Source organism: Rhinopithecus bieti, unplaced genomic scaffold, assembly GCF_001698545.2.
Source record: "Rhinopithecus bieti isolate Rb0 unplaced genomic scaffold, ASM169854v2 scaffold_53725, whole genome shotgun sequence".
NCBI lineage: Eukaryota > Metazoa > Chordata > Mammalia > Primates > Cercopithecidae > Rhinopithecus > Rhinopithecus bieti.
The window spans coordinates 174,544-195,182 of record NW_016821451.1 but is presented as its reverse complement, the minus strand read 5'-3'; the positions used below and the strand labels follow the sequence as shown (position 1 = coordinate 195,182).

Here is a 20,639-nt window from a genome sequence, read left to right as displayed (position 1 = left end):
CTTCTGACCCAAGGACCTATTTGCAGAGATCACTTTGAGGGAACTAAGCTGAGAATCCAGAAAGCTTATGGAAAACAGGCCTTGGCACCAGAGAACCATGTATACTTCCAGTAGCCAGGGAGCTTTGGCTGAAGACGACGATAGCAACTACCTGTTTCTTCATTCAAATTGCACTCCTTTCCTTTACCTTTAACAGGAATTATTTCCTTCACATATTTACCTTACGGAGAAGGGCGGCAGCCTGAAGTAAATGCAGGTGAAAAACTCACAGAGAGGTCGAGATGGCAGGCCTGGCCCGGCGCGAGCAGCCAGGGTAAAGCAGACCGTTCCGGGCCGCTCCAGCCTGGGCCTCGCGACTCATCCTCGCCGCCGCCGGGACCTTCCGCATCTGCTCCTCCGAGCCCAGCCGACTAGAGGCTGGAGGCGGGAGGCGGGGCGGCGCGCGCACGCGGGCGGGGCTGAGAACCCGGAGTCGACGAGTCGACGTGCCGACGTTGCCGCTGCAGCGGGGCGGTGACGTGTAGGCCGGCGCCCGCTCCACTCTGTCCTTCCTCGCCTGGTCGGTGCGTCTGTCTGTCTGGCTGATGGTCCTCGCACGCAGTTCCCTGTGACTCGGCGCGACCCCGGCAAGCGCGGCGTGGAGGGCTGACGGGGCGCGGCGGTACAGCTGCCCGCCCGCATCTTTGGCCCTGCCCTCAGCACCTCACCCGGCGTGGGAAGTTAAAGTAAAACCGAAAGGGAAGGAGGCGCGGTGGCAGGAGCTGACAGAGTGATGGGAAACGCGTGAGCAGGGCCGAGAGGTGAGGAAGTGGAGGTGGGAGGACGAGAAGGGTCGCCGCGGCCAGTGGAGCTGGCGGGAGGGGACGGCGGGGCGGGCTACGCGACCCGCCGAGAGATTCTCTTCCTGCCTCCGGGGCAAGTCCAGACCTGTCATCCTTTTCGGTGGTTTGAGGTCGAGTCCGGTGTCTGGCAACAATACCGCCCATTCCTGGAGTTTGTAGGTGGGGTGGGGGATAGAAAACTTAACCTAAGCCGCGTATTGTCTAGGTGTTAAGCCACAACGTGACCAGATGAGGTGTTTTTTTCTTGTCCCATGCATGGGTAATTTGTTTTATTTTTTTCTGTTACAAAGCCTTGGTAACTAAGTTTTTTTTTTTTTCACGTAGATTTTGAGAAAGAAATCTTCCTCGTATTTTTCCCCCAACACACTGAAAAGTAAATAGGTAGCTGACCGTGGTGGATTGTGGGTGAATTTCGCAATCAAGGAGCCTAGAATGTCATTTTGAAATAAATAAATGTGTATGTGGTTGCTAGGGAGGTTTTGTGAGTAATGGGCAGTTATTTCAAATAGTTTTCTTATCATAAATTATTCGTGGAATGCAGTGTGCTAATGGTATTTGCTATTCTTTGGTTTAAAAGAAGCATAATTCTAGGGTTTGGTAAAAGTTTGATGTGTTGTCACTTGTGCATTCAAACTCATAGTTACGTTTTCTTTCTTTCCCTAAGTTAGGTTAGACTGATAGCCATTTTCTCCTCACCAGATTTTATGTTTCATAGATTGAAATCCTTTTTCTGATTCTCAGAGTTCTCAAAAGTTGAGAATTCAGCTTTCGGTTTTACCATGGATCGTGCTCCAGTTTATGTCGTCTCTTTGGTTTAATGATGGTTATAATAGTTTTGCATGAGAAAAATGATCCTTAAAGATGCTGTTAAGCTTAGGCTAAATAATCTTACTTATATGAGTAAATTAATTTTTCATGGTTCAGCTTTCTTGATCCCTGCTTAACAGTTTTTTGTCATTCATTCATTCATTCATTCAAGTCTTCCTATGTGTCAAACGCTGGGCCAGACCTAGGAGAGCAAGAGAGAGACAATCTCTGTGCTCATGAACTTTCTATAATCCAGCAGCCTCCTTAAAGAGAGAATCTTGACTAGAGTTCTTTCTCATACCATGAATGTGTAGTTGACCAAACCAAAGCTTTTAAAAGAAAAAGTTATTGTCAATGTATATATGTAACTGGCATTGAAAGAGGAGCAGATGGTCTTGCTTTAACAGCATGATTTGATATTGCCTTTGATCAAAAAGATAGTATATGTACCAGTGGTTTGCCAGTTCAGAAGAGTAAGTTTTTCTTTTGCACAGCTGGTTTAAATATAAAGTTCACAGTTCTACCTCAGTTTCTACCTCAAAATAAATAAATAAAAAGCTTTTTCTTTTGAGATAGAAATCAGTTGCTTTCCAGTCTTCACATTGATCTGATTGATCTCCTGTGTATCTCTGGAACGCCTGGGCTCAAGCAATCTCCCTGTGTCGCCCTCCCAAAGTGCTGGGATTACAGGCCCCATTTTGCCTTTTTGTATGCTAATAAATTGACTAAGAATTTTGTCTTTGCTAGCTGGCTGCCCCTAGTAGCTTCAGGATGGGAGCTGGTTACCAGAAAGATCAAGGAATTATTAGAAGGTTGGGACTTTCATCCCTACCCTCTAACTGCTTAGGGAGGTGAGAGAGGGGCTGAAGATTAAGTTGATCACCAGTGGCCAAAGGGTTTAATCAATTATGCCTATGTAGTGAAGCCTCCATAAAAACTCAAAATGACAGGGTTCAGAGAGCTTCTGAAAGCTGAACATATGGAGAGTCCTTGAGGTGGTATGCCTAGGAAATACTTGGAAGTTCTGCATGGAAATTCCCTTCCCTTATAAATTACCCTATCCTATGTATCTCTTCATCTGTATCCTTTGTAATATCCTTTATAATAAATTGGTAAACGTGTTTCCCTGAGTTCTGTGAATCACTCTAGCAAATTAACCGAACACAAGGAGAGGGTCTTATAATCCCCAATTTATAGCTGGCCAGTCAGAAGTACAGATAAAAAAGTCTGGAACTTGTAATTGGCATCAGAAGTGGTGGGCAGTCTTGTGGGACTGGGCCTTCATTCTGTGGGATATGACAGTATTTCTAGATAGTGTCAGAAATGAATTGGAGAACACCCATCTGATGTCTGCTGCAGAAATGATTGCTTGCTTGATGCGTAGGGAGAAACTCATACTCATTTTGCCACAGACATCTTCTGTGTTGATAATTGTGGTGTGAGAGCAGAGGAAAAACAATTCGAGTTTTTTCCACTCTCACAAGAGGGCAGGCATAAATTCCTTGAGTCTACCTTCCAGAGGCTTATGGATTAGGGTGGAATGAGAATTTGTCTTTCAGACATAATCTGTGCTAGGCCCTTTTCCACTGGACTTTTGTGGGAAGAGTTGTAATATATACTGCCTAATATGTGCTGGGTCTGTTCCATGTTTTCTTGAGAGTAATGGGTGTGCTTGTTTCATCTTTGTGGGATGTTCTGGAATTTTTGACTATGCTTGTCCTTATCTGGTCTAAAATATTTTTTTTGTTTTCCCAGGGACATTTAAAGGAAAAGCCTTCCTTATCCTGTGCTAAAAGTAAAATTAACACAACTTTGGGGGGAGTATTCTGAATATAAAGACTAATCTGCTTTATAGTTATGAGCCTGTCCAGGATTTTTTTTCCCCCACCTTTGGGTGGGAAACCTAGTTAGAGGATAAGTTAGAGAATAAGAGCCCCATTTTGTTTTAAATTTTGTTTTTAACCATTATGTATTTTGTATTGTGTGAAAAGTGTTTGTGTATTTTATTATTTTTATCATGCTTTCTCTATTCTACATGCTTCAGATATGTTTCCTAACTTGACTGGGAACTATTCAAGAGCAATTGCTTCTTTCTTAAGAATGAGTTAGCATCTAAAGTGAACTTGTTAGGTGGAAACTGTGAATAGCTAAGATTACCTTTGAGAATCCCTTAAGAGGACATCAGGTTGGCATAACATGCTGTCTCTCAGCACGTCCTACACAGCCGTGTTTTTCATCCTGACTTGGAATGTATCACAGTTTCTTTAGATGAACTCCCAGTGAAAAAGTTGGTCTGTGTTTGGTCACCACCTTGTATGTTTTTTAAAAAAAGAGGAAAAGTGTTAAAAACTAGAGTCATGCAATGCAGCAAGATGCTCACATTTTGAGATGCATGTGGTGATTGAAACAGACTAAAAGAGCAAGATTCTTGTGCCCATCCCCCATTCACTCTAGAGCAGGTATTCAATACCTGAAATGTAAGCAGAATCTCTAGTAATTATTGTTTTTGTCTGACTCTACCTTCCTTTTTTTGGCCTACAGTGTTTGGTTGATTCAAGAAAGTAAAATGTGCTTAGACTCCGCTGTATGAACCAATTGATGGTAATAAGGTTTAATACAAGCAAGAGATAAAAGGCTAAAATTATCTTTAGGATTTACCATGAAAAATCACCCCCTTTTGAAATGGCATAATGGAGGATTGTATATATGTGTCGATGATGGCTATTTTCTGAGTTCTCACTTGCTAATATTAATATCACAACTCAATTTTTTAAAAAGGCACAATAAAATATAAATATTCTTATTCACTGTTTAATCTTTATTTACTGTTCTTTTTTCAAGGTGTGGGTTTGTGGGTACAAGATTGTATTTTAAGTATTGATTGAAATCTTAAATTCTAATTTTATTCCATTTACAACCTGCTCCTTCATGTCAGTGGTTTTATCCCTTAATCTGCACTGTATCACTTTGACTATTTTTGCCCCTTTAATAATTCCCTAGTATCTATAATTGCCAGTAACTAATTGTTGACTGAACTTATTAGGAAATATAGTTTGACTGTTTTGGAGATTTTCTCATTTGTTTATAATGAAAAAATACAGTAACTAGATTTTCCTGAAGTTGCTATCAAGCAGTTAGACCATTTAGAGTTTAGAAACACAGGTTTGGTTTAAGAAGAATAAATGTTACAATTTTTATATGTAGTACTTCAGAATAGTGTGTACTGGAATTCTAGCTCACTAATTATTGGTTAATATCATCTCGCAAAAGGAAATATGCTACCATTAGATTAGTTTTCTCCTTATTTGGAATGTAAAAAAGGGGAGTTACATTTTCAAGACTTTCTTTTTATCTGTACTTACGTTTAACAATTTAAAGATTTGTTCAGATAGCCACAGCCAGTACTTCTGACTAACAGAAATAGGCTTTTAGGGTTTCAATCCTTTAGAAATTATATTTGTTCTGGGGCATTAAATATTTATTATTAACAGAATTTTTCATTTATGTATTTATCATTTAGTGGACCATATTAAATGCGGAGTAAAATTAGTAAGGTAAAATTGCTGTGTAGGCCAGTTTTCTTAATCCTTATTCACTGTGATCTTACCAGAAATTTTAACTATGAATGTTATGATTTGTCTTTAAGACCTCCTAGTTGAACATTTTTTCCTTTCATCTAGGCCTAAAGTTAAGCACTTAACAACCCTCATCATTTAGGCTTCATTGTCCCACAACCCCTGTGTTACAAAACCTTAACCCTGGTTCACACCAACCTTTGCTCCTATGCCAGATTATTGCCACCTTAAATTGTTTGCAGTATGAGCTGAGCATTCATTGCTACCTGAAAAATATTTCTTCTGTTATTGTGGGTGGTAAGTTCAGACTTTTGCCTCTGTAATAGAAAAAATCCCATCTCATCACCTGTTTGAACAGTCTCAGCATATCTCAAATAAAATAGGAGTCATTTTGGTAGAACTCCCTTTTACCATGTTTTTCTGTCCTCATTCACCCTCTGCTTAACCATGTTATAGCTATATTCACTTCCACTCATCCTTCCTTCCATACTCCTTCATCTATCCAAGTCTCTCTAGACCTGTGCTTTTGTTGTCATTCTCGCCTGCATTCTCAGAGACTCTACTCCATCAGTCATAGTCTTTCTCCTGATTGCTCAACTTTTCCTTCTGTCTTTGTTCTCCCCTGATTATGATAGAATCATGATCAACTCTATTCTGTATTTTCAGAAACTCTTAAACCACATTATTTCAGTATTTCCTGCTTTTTTTCCTTTTCTTTCTTAGTTTCTTGAAAGAATAGCATGTACCCATTTGTAGGTTTCCCCCGCCCTATTTTTCTCCCTTTTGCATTCCCTTTGCATTTATCCTTTAATTCACTGAGATTTACCTTCTACCATTTTTGGAAACTAGGTGTGCTGGTCATCTGGGACCTCAGAGTTGCTGAGTACAGTGGACTGTATCATGTCATTTGAAACTTTCTTTTCTCTTGTCATATCACTCTTTCCATATAACAACCAATTTGTGGATCACTTTCTTAGAACTCTTCTTAATTCTCTACTGTCTACTTCCAAGAGGCCTTTAGGAGTAGAGTGCATTAATGGGCATTCATGCAGCTTTTGAAATGGAGTACAAAATGTTGTTTATATGTATGTATGTCTGTTTTCTTAGGAAGAGGGTCCATGGGCTTATGTATATTTGACTTAAACGAATATTATGTTCATCCATGGTTTTAACTGTGATGAAGTGATAACATGAAATTCTATATTTCCAGCCCAGACTTCTGATAGGAAATCCAAAACCATATATCCCACTTGATAGCCCATAATTAAAGTTTTCCAAAACAGAATTATCATTCCTCTTCCTGATGCCCTCTATACATATAGAGTCCTCCACTCTTCAACATTTCCTAAGCCAGAAATTTGAGTGTCCTGCTGTGTTCTCCTTCTTTAAATCCTATTCCACATTGATTCTGTCTTTCAAGTATACTGATCTCCTAAATCCATCCTTCTATGCGTTTCCCTGGCTTAATTCTGTCCTCTTTATCTTTCACTTGGTTTATTGAAAAACTTTCCAACTGGTTTGTCTGTGTCCTGTTTGACCCCACCTTGACAGTTCACCACATGCAAATCTGAGTAATTTTTCTATAACATGTTAATTTTTTTTCAGTGATTCTGATTATCAGAATGAAAAGTGCTTAATTTGAGACATGTTGTTTAGTCTCTGCTTACATCTTTAGGTCTTATTTCATCAGTTTCCAAATGCACATTCTGTAGGGGTTTTAAAAGTAATTGAGTCTGTTATTTTGGCTTTCCCCCTCATAGTTTACCCCTTGTAATAACCTTGTCTAGGTCCTTTAAGTCTCAGCTCAAGCTCAGCTTCCTTCCTTTATATCTAGTGCTCTCCTACTCCTTTAGATGCTCCTTCCCTGTCTTCCTACAGTTATAGCTGCATAATTATTGCAACTATTTTTCTTTCTTCCCAACCATACTGTAAACTCATCATTGAGGGCAAGTGCAATCATATCAAAATGTTTTTCTTTTTTTAATCTCTAGAGCCTCATAAAATATCTAATATATGGTGGGTGATCTATACATATTTGCTGAGTAAATGAATAACATAAGATTTAAAATTTGTTTTCTGAATTTGACCTTTATACATTTCAAACACAACTTAAAGGGAATCTTTTTCCTGGTACAAAATACAATGTGTTTTGAGGAACTGTAAACTTTATTAACATCCAGTGCCTATCCCAGATCCTAGTACATAGGAGAAACTCAAATATTTGTGTATGAATGATTTATAGGTAACAATCAGCTAATGAACTGTTACATTTTTAGTGTTGGTCATTCAACCTCGGGAAGAAAACACATCAAATAAAAATAGCAAATCTGGTAGTGTGCTTTGCTTCATTCCCTTGACAAGCATAATTCATGCTGATTATTTTGATAAGATCTCAGGGAGCGTTATTTGATGTGTTTCCAGGATTTGTGTCAAGATTTAGAGCTCTTTTAGCAGTTTTTGTAGTGCTGGCTTGGTAGTGGCAAGTTCTCAGCATTTGTTTGCTTGAAAAAGACTGTACCTTCCCTTCGTTTATGAAGCTTAGTTTTGCTGGATACAAAATTCTTGGCTGATAATTGTTTTGTTTAAGGAGGCTGAAGATAGGGCTCCAGTCCCTTCTAGCTTGTAGGGTTTCTGCCGAGAAATCTGCCGTTAACGTGATAGGTTTTCCTTTATAGGTTACCTGGTGCTTTTGCCTCACAGCTCATAAGATTCTTTCCTTCATCTTAACTTTAGATAACCTGATGACAGTGTGCCTAGGTGATGATCTTTTTGTGATGAATTTCCCAGGTGTTCTTTGAGCTTCTTGTATTTGGATGTCTAGGTCTCTAGCAAGGCTGGGGAAATTTTCTTCGATTATTCCCCCAAATATGTTTTCCAAACTTTTAGATTTTTCTTCTTCCTCAGAAACACTAATTATTCTTAGGTTTGGTAATTTAATGTAATCCCAGACCTTTTGGGGGCTTTGTTCATATTTTCTTATTTTTTTAATTTGCCTTTGTTGTATTGGGTTAATTACAAAACCTTGTCTTTGAGCGCTGAAGATCTGCGTGTTCAGTTCTATTGCTGAGACTTTCCAGAGCATTTTGCATTTCTATAAATGTGTTCATTGTTTCCTGAAGCTTTGTTTTTTTATTTATGCTGTCTATGTCACTAAAGATTTCTCCCTTCATTTCTTGTTTCTTTTTTTTTTTCCTATAAATTGGGCTTTGCCTTTCTCTGGTGCCTCCTTGATTAGCTTAATAACTCACCTTCTGAATTCTTTTTCAGGTAAATCAGGGATTTCTTCTTGGTTTGGATCCATTGTTGGTGAGCTAGTGTGATTTTTTTGGAGGGACTGTTAACCATGTTTTGTCATATTACCAGTGTTAGTTTTCTGGTTCTTCTCATTTGGGTAGGGTCTATCAGAGGGAAAGTATAGGACTCAAGGCTGTTGTTCAGATTATTTTGTCCCACGGGGTGTTCCCTTGATGTAGTATTGTCCCCCTTTTCCTAGGGATGTGGCTTCCTGAGAGCCAAGCTGTAATGATTGTTATCTCTCTTCTGGATTTAGCCACTTAGCAGGTCTACCAGGCTTTGGGCTGGTACTGGGGGTTGTCTGCACAGAGTTCTGTGATGTAAACCATCTATGGGTCTCAGTCATGGATGCTAGCGCAGTATTTGGAGTGTATCCTGGGTCCTGCAGGAGCAGTTTGCTTCCTTCAGAAGGTCTGTGGGTTCTCTTGGCTTTCCTGATTTATTCCTGCTGTCGCTCTGGAGCAAGAGTTTACGATGCAAAACTCCACACACTGCTCTGTCAAGAGTGGGAGCTGCAGTCTAGTCCTGCCTTCTGTCTGCCATGATCCCCCCTTTGTTTTTCTACTCAGATCTCAGGGAGCTTTAAAGTTTTCAGTTACTGTAGTTTGTAACAATGTGACCTCATTACGGAATCCTAATATTAGATCTCTTCTTAGAGGTTGAGTGTATTATCTTGTTAGTATTTGCTAGGTTTGTGAGTTAGAATAAAAATGAAGTCCTGCTTTCTACTTTTTTTAAAAAAGAAAGGCACAGAGGATTCAGGACATTACTGTGATGTATATAAAAATGGTGAAAGTAGTGGTCCCAAGTACCCCATTAATTTTTAATACCATGCCTGAGGCACAGTATTAATACATCATGTTTCTTGTTTTAATGCTACATTTTGAAAGCACTAACTTGTGTGGTAAAAGGTAGGTTCTGAGGCAGAGTATGTTTAGTTTACTATCAGGGCCTTTCTTTAAAGACTTAACTAAGAAAGACTTTAAAGACTTGACAAGTCATCTTGAATACATTTTTGCAGTGTCTCAGTGTGGGTAGAAAATTAAAACCCCAATGCTTTGGCATCCATTGTATACCTTACTTCCTCTCTATGGATGACATGTACAATGTACATACATACTCTGTACAATTCTTGGGAGAACTGAGAAAAAGTCAAGTCACTTTCATTAAGAGACTTGTATTCTCTTACAGACCCCAGTTGAGAAAGGCTGGTAGAAACCAGGCTGTGCACTGAATTCAGGCCATGGATTTCTGTCACCCAGGCTGAGTGCGGTGGCACGATCATGGCTCACGGCAGCCTTGACCTTCCAGGCTCAAGCAATTCTCCCACCTCAGCCTCCTGAGTAGCTGGGACTACAGGCGCATGCCACTTGCCTGGCTTTTAAAAATTTTTTTGTAGAGTTGGAGGTCTCACTATGTTAACCAGGCTGGTCTCAAACTCCTGGCCTCAAGCGATCCAGCCGGCTTGATTTCCTGGCTGGATTTCTTAATAGATGAATTTCTTCCTTGGCCATTATTGGCTTGAGACAAAATTAAATGGTGATTTAAGAATAAAAGACATTGGCTGGGCACGGTGGCTCACACCTGTAATCCCAGCACTTTAGGAGGTCGAGGCGGGTGGATCACGAGGTCAGGAGTTTGAAGCCAGCCTGACCAACATGGAAGCCCTATCTCTGCTAAAAATACCAAAATTAGCCCGGTGTGGTAGCGCATGCCTGTAATCCCAGCTACTCGGGAGGCTGAGGCAGGAGAATTGCTTGAATCTGGGAGGTGGATGTTGCAGTAAGCCGAGATCACGCCACTTCACTCCAGCCTTGGCGACAAAGTGAGACTCCGTCTCAAAAGAAAAAGCAAAAGAATAAAAGACATCATCTCTAAGACAGTGGTTCTCAACTACGATCCTTGACCTGCTGCATCATCTACAAACTTGTTGGAAATGTAAATTCTCAAACCTCATCTCAGTGCCATCTGATCTGCTGAATTGGAATATTGGGGTGAAGGGAGTAAGGTGGTAGGGCTCAGAGAGTTTGTTTTTCAAGAAGCCCTCCAGGTAGTTTCACTATATAATAAAGTTTGAGAATCTCTGCTCTGTGCTGTCCACTGACTCTTGCTTTCATTTTTTTCTTCCACATGCTCCAGGAAGTATGTTATCTAGTGTGAGAAAAATCCAGATGTGATTCCCTGAATCATCTTATTTCCATGCTCTCCTGAATTCACTCCTAGCAGGTAGTTGAAATCTGAAGTCAGCTAACTTGGAAGTTTATTTGTAAGTTGTATCATTTGACTTCTCTGTGTAAAATTTTCCAGTGTGATGTAGAGAGTCCAACTGTTTTTTCCCCAGCTGCCTCGTACCAGTTCTTTACTGATCTGTAGTGCAATCATGTTTGTTTTTAATACCTCATTTTTTTATTTTTGATTTGTAATCTTAACTATTTTGCTCAAAGAATGTGACCTCTTATCAGGGATCAGTAAACAGATTTGGTCACCCTGAGCCCCAGAATGGGTTTTACACTTCTAAAGTGTCATTTTTTAAAAAAGGAAAGAATATATGGCAGAGACTGCATGTGGCTTGCTAAACCTAATTTTTTTTTGTTTGTTTTTTTGAGACGTATTCTCACTCTGTCACCCTGGCTGGAGTGCACTGGCGCCATCTCGGCTCTCTGCTACCTCTGCCTCCCAGGTTCAGGTGATTCTCATGTGTCAGCCTCCTGAGTAGCTGGGATTACAGGCATCTGCCACCACACCTGACTAATTTTTGTATTTTTATAGAGATGGGGTTTTGCCACGTTGGCCAGGTTAGTCTTAAACTCCTGACCTCAGCTGATCTGCCTGCCTTGGCGTCCTAAAGTAGGGGGATTAGGCATGAGACACCACACCCGGCCTAAACCTAAATTTTTTACTACTCTCTTTTTGCATAAAAGTTTAGTAACTTCTGACTTATATGACACTTATTCTTTGTAATTTGTTGAGACTTGCTTTATGGCTGAGTATACATAGACGATTTTTGAAACTGTTCAAGTGTACTTCAGAAGAATATGCATTTTAAAAAATCATATTCAGGTTTCTGTATTTGTTCATTAAATCAGACTTAGTAATTGTACTCTTCAGGTTCTCTATATCTTTATTGATTTTTTATTTTGGAGGGAAGATTGGCTTGACTTGTCAATAATTGAGGTCTTTAAACTTTTACTTTGATGTTTGACTTGTCACTTTCTCCTTGAGGTCTATTTGTTTTATTTTGAGACTATCCTAGCAGTGCATACAAATTCAGAACTTTTAAGTCTTCTTAGTGAGCTTTATCTTATTATGTAGTTTTTTTTTTTTTAATTCCTCGCGAACACCTGTTGTTTTGAAGCCAATTTTGTCTGATCTGATATTTTTGATATAGCCACCAGCTACGTTTGGTTATTTGCAGGAAGATCTTATCCTATCCCTTAACTTTCAGCCTTTCCTTTCCTATGTTTTCGGTGTAGCTCTAGTGTTTTACTTCTTTGTTGTTTTGCAGTTCATCCTGTCAGTCTTTTGAGAGGTAAGTTTAATTTGTATTTATTATGATTATTGACATATTTCCATTTGTTTTTATTTATCCTGCATTATTTGTACTTAGTCTGTTTGTGACAGCATGCGTGGGTTATTGCTTCAAGTCTCTTCCAGGTTATCACTTTTATTTTTAGCTATTGTTTAACCCATCTGTTGATTGTTTTAAAATTTAACAAGTATATATTTTTATTTCTAAAAGTTACATTTTCAAATCATCCTACTTGTATTTTATTATTCATTATTTAAAAAATTCTATTATAGTTGTTATAGATAAGTATTTTGTATCTGATTATTCTAATATATAGGTCGGAGATTTTTCCAAGTATTACCCTTTTTGATAACTTCAGGAATACGGTAATCAAGAGGAATAGCAGGAGCAGAGAATAGTCTGAGACATTCTGTCTTCCCTTTCCCAGTTCTTTCCTTCCCACAGTGGACATTTTGGCGTAGATAATTCTTAGTTGTTGGGGAACTGTCCTCTGTATTGTATGTCTAGTAGCATCATTGGCCTCTATCCACTAGAAACCAGTAGTCCCCTTCCACCTGCCTGATAGTTGTGACAACCAAAATATCTAAAATATTGCCAGATGTCCCATGTGGGGCAAAATCTTTCCTAGCTGGGATGTTTTAAAGACTTAATAGCTTATGTGACATTCTTCAGGGAGCCATGCCTTATAAATCTGTAGATAGTAGTTGTGTTATAACAAGCAATCTTAAACTAGTACAGTCCTCCAAGAGTCTTGCATAGATCACGACTCTCCTAATAGTAAATATTATTAATCTTTTTGCCTAGAAATTTAGTTATCAGCCTGTTAAGGAGGAGATTAGACCAGGCCATCTGAATTCTCTCTTTCCCTGTATGTTCTTCCCCCTCATCAGCTGTTTTCTTTTCTGGCTTGTTGTTGAGTCTATTACCATTTTTGCCTTTTCTTCATTTGTCTTCCATTTATTCATTAACAGATAATTATTGAGTACCAAAAATATTCTGGTTCTGTTTTCTGTTTGCTGGGGAGATTAGTAAAATTAAGAGGTCTTTCTGTCATGAAGCTTACTTTTTGTGGGGTGAAACAACACATGCATTAGTAAATAAACAAAGTGTCAAATATTACTTAATGCTATAAAAAGAATTAAAATTTTGGGCTTTGATAGACAGTGACTGAGTCACCTGTTTAAGATGGGGTGGTCAGGAAAGGCTCCATCTTAGGAGGCATCTTTTAAGCCAAGAGTTCAGTGTGAAGCCAGCTATAGCAACATCAAGGGAAACCATTCCAAGCAGAGGAAACCACTGGAAAGTGGTGTAATTTGAAATCAGTGAGTATAAAACAAAATTAGGGAAAAAGATGAATAAGTGGTTTCATCTCTTTCAATATTATTGGCAGTAGTAATATAGTATTTGAGGCCTGTACTTAGGAATCTACAGAACCCAGTTTTGAGGAAATGTTTGTTTCTTTTTCCTTTCTGCAACCATAGCTAATGCTTTATAAAAACAAACAAAAAAACTTCACGATAGTCAGGAGAATTTTTCAACGTTGATTACAATTGCTTTTTAACTATTTTTTTTTTCTTTTTTTTTCTGGTACAAGCTAATTTGTTGAGTTTGATTACCTCTGCCACCTCTTCTGAACAGATAAATATCATCTTGTTTCATTTCAGTTTCAGGTTTCTTCTTGTATGGATCACTGATTGAATAATAGATGGCTTTACCTCGTCTCACAGGAGCCTTGCGTTCCTTTTCAAATGTCACCAAGCAGGATAATTATAATGAAGAAGTGGCTGACTTAAAGGTAGATTTGTTAAAGGTAGAAATGTTGAACATTATTATAAATAGACTATGGACAACTATTTGACATTCTTTTTCTCTATTCTATGTGTTTAACATGGAAGTTTTATCTTGTTTGGTGTAAGACAAAGATGGAGAATGTGTATGCTGCTGTTTCCTGTGGGAATACTTACGTTTAGCACCTAAAACCATATTGACAAGGGGAATAATCAGAACTATGATAATTGAATCCTTTGTTAATTTTTCTTTTGTTCAGCTCCCTACTACAGTTATGTTTGTAACTTAATCCTGTAATTTACCTCTGGATTATCTGAGTAAGTTTTTAGGTCTCTGGTAAAATTCTTATCAAATGAACAAAAGCAGTGTCTGTACCTTATGAGGAATATGAATATTAATCTCTTGAACTCAGAGGTTGATCTCATTATAATGACTTGTCATTATAACTGGTAAGAAAGGCATTTAAGACGTAAGAAACATTGTTAATTTAAAAGCTACTTTATGACTAAAACTTCAGAAATACATTTTAGTAAGAAACAAAAATTAAATGTACATGGACTGCTTTGACATTTATAGTAAAGACTGACCCCTGCTTTAGTAATTATGGTATGGAAAATTTCCTTATATGAGTTAATTTTATAATAAATAATGCTAATGTTACCCTTCCTACAAATATAGGTAGATCTCACTAGGTCAGAAATGGGCAATTATTACTTTGGAAGATCATTTTTGTTTTATCGAAGGAACTTCTTCAGTCTCTTTCCTGTATAGGTTCAATGACTACATTTTCTGAATCGCAAATTAGGGCATGAGGTTTAGCAAGTAATTTCTTCTGATGGATAAACTTATATAAGTCTTATAAAGGTATAAAATAAATTACATATGTAATTACAAGTTTAATATTATGGAAAAATTAAAAGTATATGTTATCAAGACTTCCAGAAAATTCTAGACATGTACTTCTAAGATACTTAAAGGAAAGATTCTTAGAACTGTCTCTGAATGTGGTATATTAGTTTGCACAGAATAACAAAATTAGGTGTTACAAAATTAGGTGATAACAAAATTAGGAATAACAGATTAGGTGGCTTAAACAACAAAGATTTATTTTCTCATAGTTCTGGAGCTAGAAGTCCAAGATCAAGGTGTTGGCAGACTTGGTTTCTTCTGAGGCTTCTCTGTGTGGCTTGCAGTTAAGGCAGCCTTCCTGCTGTGTCCTCACATGATTTGTCCTCTGCACAAGCATAGCTAGATACAAGATCTATCAGATAATTAAGTCCCATCCTAATGGCTTTATTTTAACTTAATCAGATAATGATACATGTTATGGAGAAAATGTTATGAATGGTTATAACATAAAGAGTGGGTAACAAATTATTGGCATGAAGGCCTCATTAAGGAAGTAATGTTTTAGCTGAGTTTAAAATGACAAAAAGGGATCTACCATCATTAAGATTAGAACAGAGTATTCCCAACACAGAAAGCAGCATGTGCAAAGACCCAAATCAGGTACTAGCTTGCTAGGTTTGAGGAAGCTGAAGACAGACATATGTTTGACACAGTAATGATGAACTTCATTTTAATATAACTTTTTATGTCAGAAGCTGTTCAATGTATACAAAAGTAAAGAGACAAATAAGATAAACCTTAATGTGCTTATGATCCCATTGTAACAACTTAATTCATTTTATGGCCAGTCTTATTTCATCTCTACCTTTGCCCATTCTCCTCTCCCTCAACTCAGAATGACTAGTCTCATTTGAAATTAAAAAATGGAGGCAGGGAAGTAATGGTGAATTATGCATTTTCATCATTCTAACCAGTAGTAAAATTATTGCTTTCTACCTGACCCACTACTTTTTCATTTGGTTTGAAAGCTTCATGAGTTTTCTCTGTGGATCAAAGCCAGAGGTCTGAAAGAAAATTTTTATTGTGTTCTGTGGTCAGTTCTTGAGAATGGAAAGATCTGTAGTCTCAAATATACAAAAGCCTCAGAAGAACCCAAACCTGCCAACACCTTGATCTTGAACTTGTAGCTCCAGAACTGTGAGAAAATAAATTTCTCTTGTTTAAGTCACCTAATAGAAAAGAGTGTGTATAGAAAAGAATCTTCCAAATGCCTCACCTGGTCTAGGATCATGGTTAAGAAAGTAATGCTGACTTGAATATATTTGACCCTATCATGGGAGTCTAATTTTCTATAAATGCGTTTCATTAAAAAGCATGACATAAAGCTCTGATTTATATACAGTATAGTCTAAGCTGTATTAAAAGCAAGCAATTAGAAAAATGGCAAGACGTGTGATGTTATCAATAACAATAATAATATTATCTGGATGTTGAACTTTTTACTTTGTTGTATGAAGTGATTTTGTGAGTATGCAGTGTAATTAAAATTGTAAAAAGAAGCTTTTATTAAACATATATTTTAAACAAATGAGAATCTATGAAAACCCATTTAAGGAAAATTGTTTTGTGAGTAGTCAGTTTGCATGTGAATAGATACAACTTTGAATTCTTGTGGGTAGTACCAAGTTGTATAATGTAATGCAAAATATATGTAATCAGTGTTGGAGTTGAGAAGAACTTTAAGCAGTATTTTTCTGCATTATGATCTCTTATTTCAGATAAAACGATCTAAACTTCATGAACAAGTTTTAGATTTGGGCCTGACATGGAAGAAGATAATAAAATTTTGAATGAAAACTGGAGAAGAGTAAAATGCAAAGTATAAATGAAGACTTAAAAGATATATTACATGCTGCAAAACAGATAGGTATAGTTTTCTTTTTTCTTTTTTTTTTTTTTTAAAGAGAACCAGTAAGGTTCAAAAACAGATTCCTTGTACGCAACATACTATATAAAGGAAAGCTAAAATTTCCTGGCGTAAGTATTCATAATTATGAAAGACAATCCTGGCCGGGCGCATTGGCTCATGCGTGTAACCCCAGCACCTTGGGAGGTCGAGGCAGGCAGATTACTTGAGTTCAGGAGTCTGAGACCAGCCTGGGCAACATGGCAAAACCCTGTCTCTACTAAAAATACAAATAAAATAAACTAGCTGGGTGTGGTGGTGCGCACTTGTAGTCCCAGCTACTCTGGAGGCCAATGTGGGAAAATTACCTGAGCCTGGGAGGTTGAGGCTGTGGTAAGCCAAGATCGCGCCACTGCACTTCAGTCTGGGCAACTCGAGTGAGACCCTGTCTCGAACAGAAAAAAAAGACAGTCCTTATCTATCAAGGAGCTTAGGATAGAGAGTGACAGGCTGGGGATAGGCAGAAGTAAATTAGTAATTATAATACTATCAAGCATGAAGGATTTGTAGGAATTCAGGGTTTGAAAACCGCTATCTTGATTAAAATAAGGATAAAGTAAATTAAAATTTTAATGTAGCTCTAAGGCAGCTTAAAAGCCGTGTAGCTCAGTTTTTTATTATAGATGCCCACCTAGTACTCAGTGAATAACAGCACTTAAACTATACTTTGACTGCTTCACTTCCCTTCCCAGACTAATATTCTTATCAATTGATTATATTTGAAGGAAAATGTAATTTGAAATTATAATATTGTATACTAACTCAGGTTACTTTCCCAAGGTTAAAAATCAAACTAAATGAAACAAATGACTGGAAAAACCCCTGTGTTTGTACATTGAAATTCATCATATTCCAAATTCTGATAACTAAAAAGCATAATTAATACTACTATAGTTCTAGATTTTCCAAATTTAGCAGGTTTATAACTATAAAATGTCCAGATTCCTATTCTGATCTTACATGATCTGGTCTCCCCCTCTCTCTCTGACCTCACTTCATTCTTGCCTTCATTACTGTGTCAAACACATTTCTGCCTTCAGCTTCCTCAAACCTACCAAGCTAGTACCTGATTTGGGTCTTCGCACACGCTGCTCTCTGTGTTGGGAATACTCTGTTCTAATCTTAATGATGGTAGATCCCTTTTTGTCATTTTAAACTCAGCTAAAAAATTACTTCCTTAATGAGGTCTTCACGCCAATAAGTTGTTACCCAATCACTCTTTATCTTATAACCATTCATAACATTTTCTCCATAACATGTATCATTATCTGACATTTTACTTGTTTATTGTCACTCTGATGTAAGTTTCATGAGAATAGGATCTTATTCTTCTTGTTAAACTCTGCATCTCCAGTGCTTATACTAGAACCCAGGATATTTTAGGGTCTTAATAAAAATTCATTTGTTAAATAAATGAAAAAAAATGTTCTCAGGTGATTCCTTGGTGGGGAGAGAATTTGGATCTTTACCTTACCATATGCTTGCTGGTTGGCAATTTTATTCCATATACCAGCTCTGGATTGTGTTTCTGTTACATCTCATAGACTTGAAAACTTTCTTATGGTCATCAAATCTATAAATTTTTTTTTTTCAAATATGTAAACTTTTAAAAATATGTCATTTAAATATCATTGGTCTGTAACCTAGTATGATATTTAATTGAATGTCCTCATTGTTTTAAGTTGTGAAAGTATAAAATGTCTCATGGTTGTGCAGTTAGATTTTTAGAAGTTCAAGGACATTAGTAAAAATTGAGTTTGCTTAAGCCTAGGGGCAATATAGCACACTTTGATGAGATTTGTAATAGCATTTGGCATAGATTTAGACTTTATATTTTAAGAATACAGAGGCAGGTTGTTTGAAAAATAGTGGCGAAAATGCAGTCTTCCACATCACCTTGACTAGGGTCTTAACCCTCCTGGTCTTCATCACATCTTCATTTGTAAGATGTTGAGGCCACCAGAATCTGACTAAAGTACTTTTCAAAAACTATACAGAGTGTCCTTCCTCTTGTTTAGTTCTATTATAAAATGCCTCAGAATACTGAGCAAAATGTAATGATGTATTGAGCTTATTCAGTACCATGACTAAGTTATTTCTTTACCTAAATGATGTGGAATTTAAGATTTAAAAAATGAAAACCCTTTAGATTGCTTTCTCTGGATATGTCTGGCCACAAGTTAGAAAACATTGTTTTAAATACCAGTCATTAAATATAATTCTGGGGATTGTACCTGTGGTGAAGTAAATACTTGATTCATACTTAGGGACTGATCACCTGGCCTGTGTGCTTAATGGATTATTTTGAGATTAATGTCTCAAAATAATATTTATCAGACAAATAAAATCTTAAGTTGGATGTAGGCAAATTCTAAATGTATTATACCCATTTTTAAATGCTATGCTTAAGTTGAATAACTATTAGCTTTAGTGAAACTTCCCTTCTGGATGAAAATGCTGATATTGGAAATGTAATTAAAGCTACCAGCTTTGAAAGGATTAGTCTCATGTGGAAAATGTCCCTGTCATTTCTCTTATATTTATCTTCTAGCATAGATAATTTTGGTATAATTGTATTAAAAAGGTTAAGCAAGAGAATAAAGAAAAAATATTTCACTTGAATATAATATTATGAGACAAGGCTATGCATATTGTTTAATCTGGACAATTGACATTAAGCTGGAGGAAATATCAGAGGACATCTTGTCTAATGCCTTCATTTTGTATGTGAAGAAACAGGGCCCATTAAAGTTAAGTGAATCCTGTGGTTTGTATGTCTTGAAAGCAGGCCTAGATCTAAATTCTGAAATAGGAATATGATAGAAATCCTAGATTTCTACCTTTTCTTTCCTTGTAGTTAGAGGTCATGTCCTAGTAAGCCTACGTTTCAACTCTTCTTAAATTTACTCTGTATATTTACCATTGCCCCATTTCAGCCTTTTACCACCACATGTCTGAACTACTTCAGTAATCATTTGCTTTAGCCTTCCTTTCTCATCCACCTTCTTCACTGTCACTAGACTGATCTTTGTCAAAGGCAAAGCTCATTTTTACTCCCAGCTTACCTTTTAGATGAGATTCTTTAGAATGATACATAAAACTCCTTTATGAGTTGACACGATTTACTTTTTTATCTCTTTGCCATTGGATCACATGCAACCTTTATGCCAACATATGCAGTGTTTACTGTCTGAATTTCCTGAACAGGACATAATGCTTTTCCTCTCTCTTTTATGTGTTAAAATAACTTTCCCCATTGTGTTCTATTATACATACTTTTTTAGAGTACTTGTTGTTTCATAATTATTTTCCTGTCTTCTCCCTTCACAGCAGTGAAGTCTCTGATAGACTGTGAATGCTTTAATGAAACAGGTATTACAGGAGTCACAGCATCTTTCTACTCCATTGCCTAATATGCTGCAAGGGATCCAGTAGATGTTGAATAAACAAATGAAGTATTAAGAATCCAACTCAAGGTTCTCTGTGGTCTTCACTACCTGTAATGCTGATGATGTCTTACAAGTGGCAGTTTCTTTTTTGTTATTTTTAAGTATTCCTCCTATCACTCCCAAGCCCACAATTTACATGTGTATATTCCCATACCTTTTTACAGTTTGATTCTTCCCTTAAGATTATTTTAATAATAAAATTTAGTTTTATGGAGAAAATATATAAATTATTTAAAAATAGTATTCTTCGTCCTTAATCTTAGTGTATTTAAATACTCATTGTAGGCATAGCTGTCTCCTTCTTGAATGTTGAAGAATATAGTCTATATTCTGTTGGCAATGAAACTTTTTCAGTATATTTTATGTGCTCTAAGTGTAAACATTTTTTAAAATAAAGAAGTCAAGATTGAGACTAGTAATCAAAATGCATTATTTATTAGGCATACATCTGTTACTTAAGAATTTAAATTATTTCATGAGGCTAGTAAGATTTGCACAGTGTAGACAGAAACTAAGATGGGGGCCAAGAGTAGTGGACAA

At 37.1% G+C, this 20,639-nt stretch overlaps 1 protein-coding gene across 1 annotated transcript in view; it reads left to right on the top strand.

The window, feature by feature from the left end:
* The first annotated feature begins 498 nt into the window (after positions 1-498).
* The window catches only part of LOC108520834 (activating signal cointegrator 1 complex subunit 3-like), a 182,135-nt gene continuing 161,994 nt past the window's right edge, over positions 499-20,639 (top strand). The window contains exons 1-3 of the mRNA XM_017860374.1: positions 499-800; positions 13,712-13,842; positions 16,463-16,611. Coding sequence (XP_017715863.1) covers positions 16,557-16,611 — 55 coding nt within the window. The 5' untranslated portion in view covers positions 499-800; positions 13,712-13,842; positions 16,463-16,556. The remainder of the gene's footprint in view (positions 801-13,711; positions 13,843-16,462; positions 16,612-20,639) is intronic.